This window comes from Anas acuta, chromosome 11, assembly GCF_963932015.1.
Source record: "Anas acuta chromosome 11, bAnaAcu1.1, whole genome shotgun sequence".
NCBI lineage: Eukaryota > Metazoa > Chordata > Aves > Anseriformes > Anatidae > Anas > Anas acuta.
This window is the reverse complement of record NC_088989.1, coordinates 740,666-755,112: the sequence shown is the minus strand read 5'-3', so window position 1 is coordinate 755,112 and position 14,447 is coordinate 740,666. Positions and strand designations below refer to the sequence as shown.

The window sequence follows — 14,447 nt, the reverse complement described above, 5'->3', positions numbered from 1 at the left end:
AAATTCTCTTAGAAGTCATGCCTTTTAGATGATGTTATTTTCTCCCTCTGAGTACTCTCCCTTTTATTGAAGGTGCAATGCCCAGCAGTAGCTGGGGGCCTGCTGGCGCCCAGAGGAGCAGGCAGGTTCTGCCACCTGCGTGCAGGTCGTTCCCTCTGTCGGTCCATCTCCGTGTGGGCTTTGCCTTCTTTCACATCCCCCAGCCTGAGACCCACACTGTGCTCCCCTCCCGCTGTGCTCCAGAAGAGCAACCTGCCCCTCACCATTGCATCCCCGTTTTCAGATCATTTCAAATCCCCACCCTCTCCTCCAGTGCTCCCGGTGCCCCTGCAAGCTTGGTGTTATCTGCAGAGCTAACAAAGCCTTATCTCCGGTCCATCACCCAACCCATCAATGAAAACACTGAACAGAGGCAGAACGGCAGAAAGGAGCGGCAGCAGGACGCCGCAGACCATGCAGCTGTGGTCAAGCTGTGCATCAGGGGAGGGACGGAGAATAACGCTGAGGACCCGGCCCCACAGCCCACGCTGCGGGAGCACCCCGCGTGCCACGGGCAGGACTGGCCGAGCTGGGACACAGCCCCATGAGCTGGGACACCGCAGGAGGGGAGCGCTGCAGCTCGCTGCCCCACGGGGCATGCGCCCAGCAACCGGGGTGCTCCCGCTGGAGGGATCTCATCACAAGACCAGCTCTCCTCGTTAACGAGGAACATCGTACAGACACAGGCAAGTCCTGCCAGCGGCACAGCAGACGCGCTGCAGTGATGCAGCCATCCCCTCTGCTCGCAGGACTGAAGCCTGGGTTTGCTTTATGGTAATTTATGCAGAGGGACTCCCGCGCTGCCTCGGCGCAGGCAGGGAGCCGTCACCTCTAGGGAAGGCAGCTTCAGCAGCAGATGGGCTGAGCACTGCACAAACCTGCCTTGGGCTCCACAAGGTGGGAGGTGAGTGACCCTGTTTACTCAAAGGCGCTGTCACAGGGTGTCCTACCACGAGGACCACGGCTGTGCATGCCGCTCCTCCAGCTCAGCAGGCATTCTGACAGGTCTCGACTTTCTGCCTGTCCATGCGGGCTGCCAGCCCCAAAGCTGTACCCCGGGCTGGAGCAGCCCCTGAGCTCCGCCACCTCTCCTTTTCCCCACAGGGGCTGCTGACACAGCACGCAGGTCTCCAGCCCTTTAGGCCCGCCCGGCTGCCCGGCAGCGCACACCACGGGCTGCCTGGCACTGCATTCAGGCACCGCCACCAGCGCGGGATGAAGTTAACACACCGTGAAGAATCTGGAATCGTGAACTACTTCCTCCACCCCTGCCTTGTTTTATTCCCGTATGTCCGTGTAAGAAGCACCTGTTCACAAAGGTATCTTGAAGTAAGCCTGACTGCGGGTTAGTTAGCAGGTGCCTGTAGGTTACGAGGTTGCCTACAAAAATCCTGAAACGCAACCCTGACTCCTGTGTTAAATCCACGGGAGCTTTCTGTGCAGCAGTGAAGATCAGCAGGAGAGGGATTAAAAACGGTACTGAGGCGCGTGCCACACGAGCAGCATTTGAAGAGGAAGTGGTAAAAGCATCACCCGGCCCTCTGAAAGCTGTGCTTTCTTCAAGAGGTGTCAGAAGGGAAGAGCCCAGCACCCCCACGCACATTATTCACCGAAACACTTTCTGTACAGCTCACAAGCTTTGGGAAGAGCAAACAGTGGATTTCACCTCTCAGTGTGTATGCTTAAACCCAAAGGCAGATGCCTGACCAGTTTGGCACTACTGCAGCAGGAACGGGAGCAATGACAGAGCCAGCTTGTTTCTAAAGGCACTCGGTCACTGGGCAATCACAGCCCCCGACAGCCCCCCGAGATGTGTGTCACAGCCATCCAGTGCCAGGAGAGAAGCGGTGACAGGGAGGTAAGGACAGGGCTCAGTTCTCTAACCCTAAGACAGTCGTTCAGGATACCTCCAACAGCAACAATCAGAGAAAAAATAAAAATGATCCAGAGGTCAGAAACCCGTGTGCAAGGCCTTTTTACCGAGCCTTCATGCTGCCATAATGAGGCCTTCAATCACCGTACCTGGGGTAACTAATGCGTAAGTCCCAAGGTCTCCTTTCTAGGTGAGCAGTTCTGCACCTAAGGGGAAAAAAACAAAACAAAAACAAAACCACCACTGCACCCTCAGCCATTCCTGTTAGAAGCATCAGCACCAGGACGTCTGTGTGTAGGAGGCTGGCGTAACTTTCTAGGAGCACTCCAACTACCATTAAAATCAAACTAGCTAAAACCCTCTGCGGGTGGGGACCATGCCAGTGATGAAAACCTCATAAAGAGGCTGCGGCTTGATTCAGCAGAAAGAATACAAATGGGAAGGTGAGAAGTGATTCACGCAAGGAAACCAGGCAAGTCCCAGCTCCAGGGTCCTCTCCTCTGCCCTCTGGCAGCGAGTCAGCTGGAAAACAGCACATCTGTGGCCTGTTGGGAACAGAGAGGGTCTCACAGCACTGAGCTGGAGGGAATAAACGACGCCGAAATTTGTACTGACTGCAGGTAATGGCCACACAGCATGGTGCCAGCCGCAGCCGTGCTGATGACCGTGCTTCTTCTACATACAGAAAAAGTCCTGTAATTACCCGGTGATTTCCAGAAAGACAACAGTGCTGTCTGAGAGTCCTGATCCTGACTCACGTCAGTACTTCTATGTGTTTGTGTTTTCCTTTCTCACTATCTAAGTGACATCGTTGCTATGGTTTCTTTCCAGCCACTCTGCCACAGAATCATTACCATAAGGGTTGAAATGTTTCTTTCCATTCTAGGACATTTCAGGTAATCACCTCAGCTGGCCCCGAGGTTTAATTCACCAAGTGCCCAGTAACTACCTCAAACGAGTGAGAGATGCTGGGTCCCGTACTGCGGAAGGCAGGCGCGGCATGCCCAGCACCAAGGACGCTTCTTTTCTCCACCAGGCACTCCAGGCTCTGCCCGTAGAGCCCCCAGGCTGGACCCTGACATCCCCAACAGCTTCACCCCTAAAGACTGGTGGGACTCGACAACAGGTGAGCCCGGATGCCACAAAACAGAGCAGCCCCAGCTCACTGTGTGGACCCACCACGTGCTGCTGCTGTGACATAAAGCCCAGGAAATCCTTGAGCAAGAGACATGAGAGAAGTGCGGGCTGCTCATTACTGCAGAGAGGTTTTCTCTTGGTTGAATGACCAAAGCATCTGGAAAGAAGAATGCCAGATGAAATGGGACTTCGCTGTGATGCAAAGGGTTCGGTAATCGTGATGCTTCTCAGTCCGAAGTAAAAGTTGAGATGGTCTGAACCAAAACCCAGGCCCTGAAAAGATCGGCTGTCTCACTTAAAGGTTTTCTTTGATGCAGACCTCTCAGGCTGATTCACCATGGCCATCAGACCTTCCTATCCTGCCGCTTGTCCATGATGGTTTTGAATGTAGGGAGCCCAGCACTCAGCGTTTGCTTACAAAAACGGGCTGCTCCAGCTCTGAAATTGATGCAATACGGGCAGTTTCTCCAGGCAAGGCAGGCACAGACACACCTTTGCAATTCACTATTGGAAATTCAGCGCCCTCTCTAAATTTACTCATGCCCTATCAAATTAACCAAACCAGCCCAAGCAGTTATTTTTTGTCACTGTGGTCCAAATGAAGTGAGACCTTTGGATCTCCTTCACTGCTGTGATTGAGCTGTTAGTGGTGAGAAGTTGTGTGCACATTACATCTCTCGCTGGACGAGGCCCTGCCAGCAGCTTGCACACAACCCACCTCACGGACGAGTTACCTGGGGCAGCAGTGTATGCAGCTGCACAGTTGCACCAGACATTGTCGGTGCATCGCCTGCCATCAGCTGTGTGAGCTTCTCCTCCTGTTATCAGCTTATCAGCCATCTGACCTTCCTGAGCACACAGCTCCGCAACCACGGACGCTTCCCCTGCGGAAGCTGCCAGTCATCACCTACGTGGGTTTTTTTAGCAAAGGCCGCCAGGGGGAAGGAAAGACAGGACGGTCCTCTGGGTGCCAAAACACCAAAATACCTGCAGAGACACCAATTTCTCACCATAAGTCGTTAACTCTTTGTCTTGGCTTATCACCTCCTGGCTTCGCTTCACACCTCTCTGCTGAGCGGAGCACGGGGCGCTCTCACAGTGCTGCAGCACCCCGTGACTCACCCTCCCCGTGCACTAACCACTAAGCTGCCAATTTGCCCTGCTGAGCTCCGGGTTTCAGGCTCGCACCGCTTTGTGCTTCGGCTGGGGATCGCTGAGGTCACACACACACCGCTGAGCACAGCACCGCTGAGCACAGCACCGCCTTTCTCTCCTGCTGACGATGAACACGGCTGGTGACACGGCCGGGCACCAGGAGGGCCATGGCGGGGGCTCGCAGCTCCCGTCCAACACTTGGCTAGGGCCGGGCTCGCTGCAGCGCGTCTCGTCACAGCGCAGAGCCTCCCGCACACGCTGTGCTGGGGCCAGCCGAGCAGCCGCTCGCCTGGGTTTAATTCTGGAAATCCAAACTTCGCCAAAGCACTCCAGGGGCTGTCTGAAAAAAATGATGCAAAACAGGGGCATGGGGGTATAAAAATGGCCAGAAAGCAGCAGCAGAACTGCTGGCGAGGGAAGGCAGTCGGCTGAGTGGTTTGAGGCTCTTTGTTTTGGTGTTACGTTTGTTTGCTTCACGATCCACAGCCAAACAGGAGTTTTGAAAGCTTCGACATTTTCAAAGGTTTGTCCCCCTCACTGCCTTCCTTAGGCACAAACTCAAGGAACCCATCCGGTTGTCTACCAGGTCACCTTCCAAAAGGGGAAATCAAACCCAAAGAATGAGAACCCCGGAGCTTTCCCATGTGGAAATCCAGTCATGAAAAATAAATCCGCCCCTGCCCGCCGCCCAGCAGGGGGCGCTGCCGCCTCGGCCGCGGCCCGCCAGCGGAAGCGGAAGCGGAGCCGGGCGGCCCCGCGGGGCAGCGCGTGCCGGCGGCGGCCATGGCGGAGGCGGAGGCGGGTGCGGGTCCGGGCGGGGCGGCCCCGTCCGAGGAGGCCGCGGCCGTCATCGGCGCCACCGTGCCCACCGGGTTCGAGGCCACGGCGGCGGCGGAGGTGCAGGAGAAGCTGGGCTCGGCCTCGCGGGTCAGCAGGGACCGCGGCAAGATCTACTTCTCCGTGCCGGCCCGCTGCCTGCCGCAGGTGCGTGCGCCCCGCACGGCTCCCGCTGCCCCCGGGGGCCCGGCCGGCGGTGGGGGCGGCCCCGGAGCCCTGCTGAGAGCCCTCACACCCCAGCCCGGCCTCTCCTCCCTTCCAGGTGCACCGCCTGCGCTCGGTGGACAACCTGTTCGTCGTGGTGCAGGAGTTCAGAGATTACCAGTTCAAGGAAACCAAGGTGGGCTCCTGCCTCAAGCACTCAGGGGGCGCGGGGGTTGGGGGTTTGTCTGCTTCCAGACAGCTTTGTGTCTGGGGAACGGGGGTTTTTCGTTGTTGGCTTTAAAGGCCGAGCACAGGCAGCTCACCTAGCGGCACTTCTTCAGGGCTGTGCTGCAAGGGAGCACCTGGGAAGAGAGCAGCTGCGGTGCTGTCGCGCATAGAGGATGATAAACGATCACCTGGATTTCCTAATTCCGTGTTAACTGCTTGTGTTACAAGATAAATGGCAAAATGCTATGGGTCCTTTGACTTCAAATACAACTCGGTTCAGTTGTGGCAAAAATAGCACAAAAAGCTGCAAGCTTTGCTTAAACATGCAACAGGTTAAGTGTTTAAGAGACCAATTCGAGTGAGTTAGATTTAGGATGTTTTTATGGGAGGGAATGTCTTCGTGGTACAACTTCTTTTGTCTTTTAAAGGAAGAAGCTTTAAAGGATTTGGAAGATTTGGTTAAGAAACTGCCCTGGACTGATCCTTTGAAAGTTTGGGAGCTGAACAACAGCTTAAAAAAGAAAAAGACAAAACGCAAAAAGCATAATCAGCAGAGTTCTGCAAGCAAAGAAAAGGTGAAGGATGATGGAGAAGAGGAAGGAACAGATCAAAAAGATGCGAGTGAGCAAGAGGACTGTGCCCAAGCCGCAGAACCAGCTGGTGACCAGGGGCCAGAGGAGACGGGAGGAGCAGAATCACAGAACGGGGATGATGACGACAAGCAGTCAGAGGCTAAAGATGAACCATGTGATGGTTCTGGGGCTGAGACCAAGGCTGGTGATGGCAAGGAAGGCGAAGGAGATGCCAAGGTGTTGAAGTTCCGTGTTACCTGCAACAGAGCAGGTGACAAGCACAGCTTTACATCTAACGAGGCTGCAAGAGACTTCGGCGGAGCTGTGCAGGAGCACTTCCAGTGGAAAGCTGACATGACCAACTTCGATGTAGAGGTATTGTCCAGTGCCTTGGAAATAGCTACACTTCTATTTTACAGATTCCTTCTGAATTCTCATTTTTAGAAAATTGGCCTCCTCAGAAGTATGAATTTCACTGACACTGTGCACGTCCTCACAGCCCACCGCCTGCTACTGCTTTGGTTATCCACAGTAATGATCTCTTGTGTCCCTGCTTGGGCACCTCTCCTCCTCAGCTTCCCCTTTGCTCTGCAAACACTTCACTCATCCTCAAGTTAGCTGATGAACATGGCTAAACCCAAAGCAGTTGAGTTGGTGTTCAAATGCTTTCTCCTCTCCCTCATCTACACCAAAAGCTCTAACACAGAGTTTTGCCTCCTCCTACAGAGTTAGTGCCTGTTCATGTTAAATATAGTGTAGGCAGCGTTCTGCTTTACTTTCACCTGCATAAATCGTTTGCTTAATCCGCTGGTTTATATCTGTATCAGCTAACAGAAGGTATCCCATCTACAAGCTGTAGTTTTGTGGTTGAAGGAGGTTACTACATCAGTTGTCCCGTGTTTCTCTCCCTTTATAGGGAAAGCAGAGATTCGGAAAGGATGTCCAGCAGATGTGGTCCACCAGTGTTCTGAGAGGCAGAAAAAATAAAAGCTTGTTGTGCAAGTCTTCCTGAGGGCTGGCCCCCTTTCCTGTAATAGTTTTCACCTTCCAAATTCATATCGTAGATTGGACCAGGAGTGTGATTTTTTTTTTTTAATTGCTGCCTTCCAAATGCTGCCTTGTGACTTGCAGGACTTACCTTACTTGCCCCCCATACTTAGAAAACATTTTTTTAAAACATCAACATAATGTTTACAGTGCTTTTTGAAGTCTTGTGTGAATGAGAAAAGCTACGCTATGCTCAGTGGTGTGCTTTGAACTCATTACAAATAGTGGATTGGTTTTCTTTCGAGAGTGCTCTTACGTGTGTATTGCCCAGCTTTATACGAATCATGGGTGCCACTTTAAACAGTCACCAGGTGTGCTATGGGAAGCTTCTGTTACTCCTGATATTTAGTTCAAGTTTTTCTTTAGGTTCTCCTGAATATTCACAATAATGAAGTAGTTGTGGGCATTGCATTAACTGAAGAGAGTCTTCACAGAAGAAATATTACACATTTTGGACCCACAACTCTTCGTTCAACTCTGGCTTATGGCATGCTTAGGTCAGTGTAATTATGTAGTCTTACATTAGTCTCAGTTAATTAAGTCATTCTGTATCAGAATTTAGATACCTTGTTCCTCCCCACTGCTTCCTCAAATGTAATTTCTGTTAATTCTTATTTTAAAATAAATAAATAAATTAGAAGTCCAGAAACACTGGTTGTTTTTCAGCTTAGAAAAGTAAATGTTTGCTGTGATCCATTAGCCAGTTTTAGTAAATACTGATCACAGCATTCTCAAAAGTATTTCACTGTATTGGCGCATATAAAATGCTAATTATCAAATGGAAATAATAATCAGAAAACGTTTTTTTAAAAGGGCAGAACTAGAGTGATTAAAAGAGTTTAGGTTTTCTTCAGTATAAAATAATCATATTTTTAAGACTTCTCTCAAAGTACCTTTTTTTTCCTGCTCTTCAGACTCTGTGATCCACAGCCAACGGATATCATCGTTGATCCCATGTGCGGTACGGGTGCAATACCAATCGAGGTGATTCTTCCTTTATTTTTTAACATAGTAAAACTCGAGACACTATCTGTGACTGAATAATCTGTGTAAGTTTTATAGGCAATAACTGAATAGCCAACTACAAAAGCATCTCAGCAACTTTCCAGCTACAAATACGCTTTTTGTAAATGTTTTCATTTTCCTTCCCAAAGCTATAGCAGGAAGAAACTAAATCCAAAAGTGTTTTAAGCTTTTAAGGTGTGTGATGCCTAGAACAAATATCTGTTACAGTATCTTAAAATCATTGACATCTTCAAACTGCTTGGTCGTATTCTGCAATAGTTTAGTTTTATACATGTATTTTAAAAGGGAGCTGTGCTGATGCTCTCTGATGTTGCTCTTTATCGATATTTTCCTCCAGGGAGCTATGGAGTGGCCTAGTTGCTACCACATTGCTGGTGATAACAACCCACAAGCTGTAAAGAGAGCAGCAAACAACATCTGCTCTTTACTAAAGAAAAACGAAAATAAGGAAAGGTGAGAAGAGCACGAGTGATTTTCTTTTCCTGTAGTGTTTGTGAGTAAATCCATTTTGCATTGATTTCCTTGACCATATTTTTGCATTTATTCTTTAGCTAGTATTACAGACGTCACTTTAAAAATGTTCTCAGTAAACCATGTCTGAGATGAATGTCTTTGTACTTGCAGCAGTACTTCCTTGGGCATACCCTTAGACATCATTCAGTGGGATATTTGCAATCTCCCTTTGCGGACTGGTTCTGTGGATGTTATTGTGACAGACATGCCTTTTGGAAAGAGGTGAGGTGTCGTGGTTAAACTCGCTGTGTGTAACTGTCACGCTGGCATGTGTTTGTGTGTCCAGAGTTAGGGTTCTCTCTAGTTACTTAACTGGACCTAATTAAGAAGTATTGATTTACTCTAAATTAAAAGGGCAGGTTAGAATCAATGTAAATGTGGTCAGAAATGAACTAATGTGTGTCTGAAGGACCAGCTGCGGTTAACGATTTTTCAGCAATCACAAGGGAGACCCTGCTCTATATTACAGGATAGGGTCAAAGAAGAAGAACTGGGATCTCTATCCAGCCTGCCTCATGGAGATGGGCCGCATCTGCACACCAGGGACAGGGAGAGCTGCTCTGCTTACGCAGGACAAGAAATGCTTTGCCAAGGTATGTTCTCTGTGACAAACCTTACCAGTAAATCAAACCCACTTGCACAAGATCACCTATTGAGGAAAAAAAAAAAGCAAGCTTACTTCACTATGGAAGGTAATCCGCTTTTAGAGAGATAACTAGGAGCATTTCAACACAGTTTTAGACCTGAAGAATTTGACTTCGTCTTCGGATGTGATTTGGGATAATCAAAAACAATGTCTAAACCAAATTTATCCTTACTCTCTTGTCTTGGAGAAACCACCACTGTTCTCTTGTTGTTTTTTTTGATTGTAGGCCTTGTCAAGAATGGGACACATCTGGCGCAAAAATCAAACTGTGTGGGTGAATGTAGGGGGGCTTCATGCTGCAGTGTATCTTCTGAAGCGCACCTGGGAAAGGGCAGAAGAAAAAAGATCATTCTGGTAACCCGTGTGGAAGGCAGCAGACACCTGCAGAACATCCTGAATAGCAGTTCAGTAAAGGAGACACCTGAGACTATGGCTGTCTGTCAAATCCTAAGACGAAAACAACATACGCAGAAATTGTGTAACATGAACATTGAACCAGGGATCAACTTGAGAACTGCCAGTTGTACTGTGTGTTCTGAAACCACTTTTAAATCATCTCTTTCTACCCTGCAGCCCAAAAATGAAATTCAGTAGTGGTATATTAATAGGGCTTTCCTTTGCCTGAGTCTTCTCTACTATGTCTGTTGTGTTTTTTACATTAAACGTTTATTTTCTTTGCTTACAGTAGAAAATATGTTGAGATATCCTTGGAGGTAACGGCTCATTTTTCTTCCTCAAACTGTAGAAATCATACATGTGTCTTAAAATGACCAACAGCACTACTGAGCCTGTTACCTTGAAGGGCTTAGAGGTAGCATCGCTTTATTGTAGGATGTTTCCAATTCAATGTTTTTTAATTTATACTATTGCCCAAATGTAAACTAAGATCATTTTTTTATATTCTGGTAAGAAAATACTAATTACTAAACAGTATGCTGCTGCTGCTGTTTGCGTTCATACTGGTTACTTCAACCTAGTGCTAGTTATTGGTGTCTGATTCCTGTTTTCATGTACCACTGCTGTGGGTGAGGGAGGTACCACATGCAGCCTCAGCAAACTGCCTGTAGTCACTGTTTGAGAACAGTTACTTTTAGGAATTGCATTTAAAAGTTGGTGTTTTCAATGTCTACTGTAGACACAGCGAGGTGGCAGTATGTATAAATTTATTAGGGGACTTAAACTGCTGTAGACATGCCACCACATTTACAAAAGTACATTATCCGTTCAATAAACTCAAGTTGCAGATACCGCTTCTCTGCTGGTACTGTGATTTCTCAGGCTTTTATCTTTGCTCATCAGAGGCTGACACCACTGGTTACCAGTTTGTTTTCTTTAAGGTGCATTCATTGCTAACGATATGGGTGTAGAGGCAGATTAAGGCTCGAGAAGTTTGGCACAGGACCAGGTCTGCGTTGTGTTCTCTCCCTGCTCTCTGCCCTGTGAGGGGCGGTGCAGCCTTCCCGCACCGCACGCTGCCCTGCTGGAGGCAGGGCCTGTTCAGTCCCTGCGCTGCGGGCAGCCCCCCCCGGGCTGTGTTTGCTGCTCCTGCCGGGCCGCGCCCCGCCCGCCCCCGGCCCCGCCGCCGCCCCGCGCCTGCGCCTCCCGCCCGCTGCTGGCGCCGCGCATGCGCGTGGCGGGGCCGGGCGATGCCGGGCGCGGTGCCGGGGCCGGGGCCGGGGGTGGGGGAGGTGCCGGGGGGGGTGCCCGGGGGGCTGCGCTCCGCCAACACGCGGGAGCTGTCCGAGGTGGTCTTCAACAACCGCAGCCCCCGCTGCGTGCTGCCCGTCTGGGTGGACTTCGAGGGCAGGCCGCGCTCCTACCCCGTGCTGCGGCCGCGCACCGGGCGGGTGATGCACAGCTACCGCGGTGTGTGGGGAGCGGGGGGCCGGGGGGGGCCGGGGGGCCGGGGCCGTGCCGCTGAGCGCCGCTGAGCGCTGTCCCGTCCCGTCCCGTCCCGTCCCGCAGGGCACCTCTGGCTGTTCCGGGACGCGGGGACCAATGACGGGCTGCTCGTCAACCAGCAGGAGCTCTTCGTGGCCGCGCCCGACGTCAGCAAGGCCGACATCACCCTGCCAGGTGCGGCTGGGGGGGGTCCGGGCTGCTGGGGGACGGGACGGAGCGGGAGGTTCCCGGGGAGCGCTGCAGCACGGCTCTGCTCCGAACAGAGCTGCTGGCAGACCCCGCTTTTAAACATCACTCACGAAAAGCCTCACGATGGCAAACAGCAAACCCCTTCCCCTCCCGTACTGCTGCATACAACGACCCCGTTCTGCTTCCTGCGTTCACACGCTTGTAAGAACAACGTCTGTCTGTAGCGGCTGTTTGGGGCAGCTAACGAGGCCTAGTGACAGGGCTCTGTTTGTTTCTGTTCTGTCTGCTCTTACCTCAGTGTTCACCCTGAAGGAGAGATGTCTCCAGGTGGTTCGCAGCCTGGTCAAGCCGGTGGACTACAGGAAGCTGGACATCGTTCGGTCGCTGTATGAGGACCTGGAAGATCACCCAGACATCAAGAAGGATCTTCAGCGGCTGTCTCTGGAGAGAAGCGAAATGTTAAGGAATGAAATTCTAGAATAAAGTGGACATTATTCATTCTAGACCATTTAAACAGCAAACCACTGAGTTAAAGCAGGAGTCGTCACCGTGAAACATGCCAGGAGCAAATGTCCGTATTTTAAGTTCTGAAACAAACTCAGACAAATTGTAGAAAACTTGCTGTGATGGTAAGTCAGATTCAAAAGACTAAACAGGATGTAAAAGTATGCCGGGTTCGTGAGGGTTCAGTTCTGCTCTTAGTTGAGCGTATTGCAGACCCAGGACTCGAGAGGCCCTGCGTGCACAAAGCTCAGAGATGTTTGCTTTGGACTATTTCAGAACATTCCATAGTGGCATGAGATCAGGCCGCCTGTTCGGAGAATACGCCTGCAGCTCACCTTTCTCTGTATTAGAAAGGAAGTTGCATCAAGGATTAGTTTAATTCGGACTCTAAAAAGTGGCACACCAACACCAGTTTTGCTTGAACACTTTGGTTTTGGTGGAATTTCTCTCTCTTGCACTTACGTTAAGTTTGGCTTTGAATCACGGAGCGTGGGGTGTGTGTATGTGAGAGCTTCCACCATCACCTTCTGAGGGCCTGACTGAAACTTCAGTGTTGGTGGAAAGATGACGTGTAAACTCCTGGGTTTTACTCTCTGCCTCTTACCTTTGTAAAGGTTTCCATAAAACCCTGTTGTGTCAACTGATGCTGACAATTTTTTACACAGGAAATGCCTTGAATGCCTTATTTGTCCTTCAATATTGAATTCTTGCCTAGTTTATCTCTCTAGGTGATCCAACCTTCTCAGCCACAGACTGGATCTTAGTTTTGGGACCCCTTTTACTTCTGCACCACCATACCTGCACCCACAGCTTCCCATAGGTGTATCAGGTAGCGGTCACAGCAGGTAGATGCTTTGAGCCCTGCGTTTCCCCATGGCAGGGCAGTTTGTGTCACAGCGAGAGGCCTCCCTGGGGAGCACGGGCTGTTCGGGTTGCTCGTGCCTCCCACGGAGCGGCTGGTAGGCTGCAGCAGCTCACACAGCCCTATTGCTAGTTCCTCTCAAACAGGTCTGTGCTTTTATTGCAGCCTGGATGAGTAGTTAAAAAATCCTTTGCCTATATTCTGTTGCCCCACACCTCGATTTTAATGTGCATTTGTGCAAGTACGTGCACGTGATTCAAAGCAGCATCGGTTTTAGCAGATACACAAGCTGCCCACCAAGCAGCAGGTGCGGGTGCTGCTCAGCGCAGCAGACTGATGAGATTCTAGCAGGCCGTTTTTGTGGCATAAGCTGCTTCTTAGTTACATACTCTAAAAATACAGCTGTGAAACTGACTGAGAATATCAGTGTATTATGTAAGTATGAAAAGTCTCCCCTTCTTGTAGACATGTTTTTTCTTACTTAAGTGTATGAACTGATCTTTGTTTGTCATAAAAAATAAATGCACATTTATGTTTTGACTCTAATTCTGTCAAATAATTTCACAGTGTTTGTGACTATATATTTGTGTTCCTGAAATACTCCCAAAAGTCATCGTGGTTGATCAGTAAGAGATTTTCCTGTTGACAAACTAGGAAATACTTTTTTTTTTTTCCAGCCTAGTCTAAAGCAGGTGCATAAATGCTGTATTGAGAATTTGGGGTCATTAAAGAGCTCTTATTGAAAAAGTCCATTAAAAACAGCAAGCATGTTATAGATAAATTGGAGAAATGCTCACTGTATGCAAGGAAGTGTTTTTCTTCTGTTCCGGAGTCCTGTAGGACAGAATAAAGAAGACCAGAGGAGACCCCTGCTGGCTACAACCCGTGGGTGGGCACACGAGCGGAGCCTCCCAGAGTAACTCAGCTAGATTAGCAATGAGTGAAAGTTGCATTTACTTCTCATAATGACATGAGAAACTCGGGTGGTTTTTGTTCCGATTCACAGCATTGTTTCACTTGAGTCACCAGAGCAGCAGCAATCTGGGGGAAGTGAGGATCAGAACTGAAAGTTCCAGCTCAAGGCAAGTGCCAAATGCAGTGCAGTGGGAAAACGATACTGCAGGTGCTGCAGGAAGCACGGGTCACAGGTGAAGGTGGAAAATGCTCGAGAAATAACAAATTAATCTGACGCTTGTTTAGTGTTCAAGAGTTCAGGGAGAGCACAGCAGTACGGACAGTCTCGCTGTTTGGAAGGGAAGGCTACAAAATGGGAATAGGTCATGCTTGTCTCAGTGGACAATGGTTGTGCTTGTCTCAGTTTGAGAAGATAATTTTCAGTTCCCTTGTGAAACGTTTTGCTGCAAGTGATGATTAGAGCCAAAAAGAAGCCATAAACACTGTTAAATGAATTTTAAACAAAAGTACGCAAATTTTATACCTTTTTTTCCACCCTCATTTCCCAACGTGACAAAGCGGAAGATTTCAGTTTTTTTCCTTTTTCCCCCCGGTCCCCGGGGGCCAGAAGCGGCAGTGCTGTCACCTCCTGCTGGTGCCCGGCTCCCTGCAGCACGGCTTGCCCCGGCCCACGCCTCAGCCCGGACACTGCTGCGGGGACCGGCTGTGGGAGGGAGAGGGGCAGGCAGCGGTGGGATGCTGGTGCTGCCGAAGCGGGTCGGTAACAAGGGATTACCTTCACGTTGTGGTATTGTCAATGATAGCACACCTGGGGTGTGTGTTTGCCTGGCGGGGCTGTCCCTGCCTTCGTGCCTCACT

At 50.1% G+C, this 14,447-nt stretch overlaps 2 protein-coding genes across 2 annotated transcripts; both read left to right on the top strand.

The window, feature by feature from the left end:
* The first annotated feature begins 4,944 nt into the window (after nt 1-4,944).
* THUMPD3 (THUMP domain containing 3) lies at nt 4,945-10,465 on the top strand. The gene is made up of 9 exons (XM_068694017.1): nt 4,945-5,188; nt 5,304-5,381; nt 5,842-6,360; nt 7,399-7,529; nt 7,947-8,016; nt 8,396-8,511; nt 8,683-8,793; nt 9,041-9,164; nt 9,444-10,465. Exons 1-9 carry the CDS (start codon nt 4,988-4,990, stop codon nt 9,573-9,575), a joined length of 1,482 nt encoding a protein of 493 aa, XP_068550118.1. The 5' UTR covers nt 4,945-4,987; the 3' UTR covers nt 9,576-10,465.
* A 375-nt stretch (nt 10,466-10,840) lies between these two features.
* VHL (von Hippel-Lindau tumor suppressor) lies at nt 10,841-13,220 on the top strand. Its single transcript, XM_068694018.1, has 3 exons — nt 10,841-11,083; nt 11,183-11,293; nt 11,607-13,220. The coding sequence occupies exons 1-3, from the start codon at nt 10,864-10,866 to the stop codon at nt 11,789-11,791; spliced, it is 516 nt and encodes a 171-aa protein (XP_068550119.1). The 5' UTR covers nt 10,841-10,863; the 3' UTR covers nt 11,792-13,220.
* The last annotated feature ends 1,227 nt before the right edge of the window (nt 13,221-14,447 follow it).

What these genes read in the sequence shown, in the direction of transcription:
- THUMPD3 (XM_068694017.1), top strand. Translation starts at nt 4,988, where the DNA reads ATGGCGGAGGCGGAGGCGGGTGCGGGTCCGGGCGGGGCGGCCCCGTCC. An exon ending in CGGCCCGCTGCCTGCCGCAG is followed by an intron (nt 5,189 to 5,303) that starts GTGCGTGCGCCC and finishes CCTCCCTTCCAG; the next exon opens with GTGCACCGCCTGCGCTCGGT. An exon ending in GACATGCCTTTTGGAAAGAG is followed by an intron (nt 8,794 to 9,040) that starts GTGAGGTGTCGT and finishes TCTATATTACAG; the next exon opens with GATAGGGTCAAAGAAGAAGA.
- VHL (XM_068694018.1), top strand. Translation starts at nt 10,864, where the DNA reads ATGCCGGGCGCGGTGCCGGGGCCGGGGCCGGGGGTGGGGGAGGTGCCG. An exon ending in GGTGATGCACAGCTACCGCG is followed by an intron (nt 11,084 to 11,182) that starts GTGTGTGGGGAG and finishes CCCGTCCCGCAG; the next exon opens with GGCACCTCTGGCTGTTCCGG. An exon ending in GGCCGACATCACCCTGCCAG is followed by an intron (nt 11,294 to 11,606) that starts GTGCGGCTGGGG and finishes CTCTTACCTCAG; the next exon opens with TGTTCACCCTGAAGGAGAGA.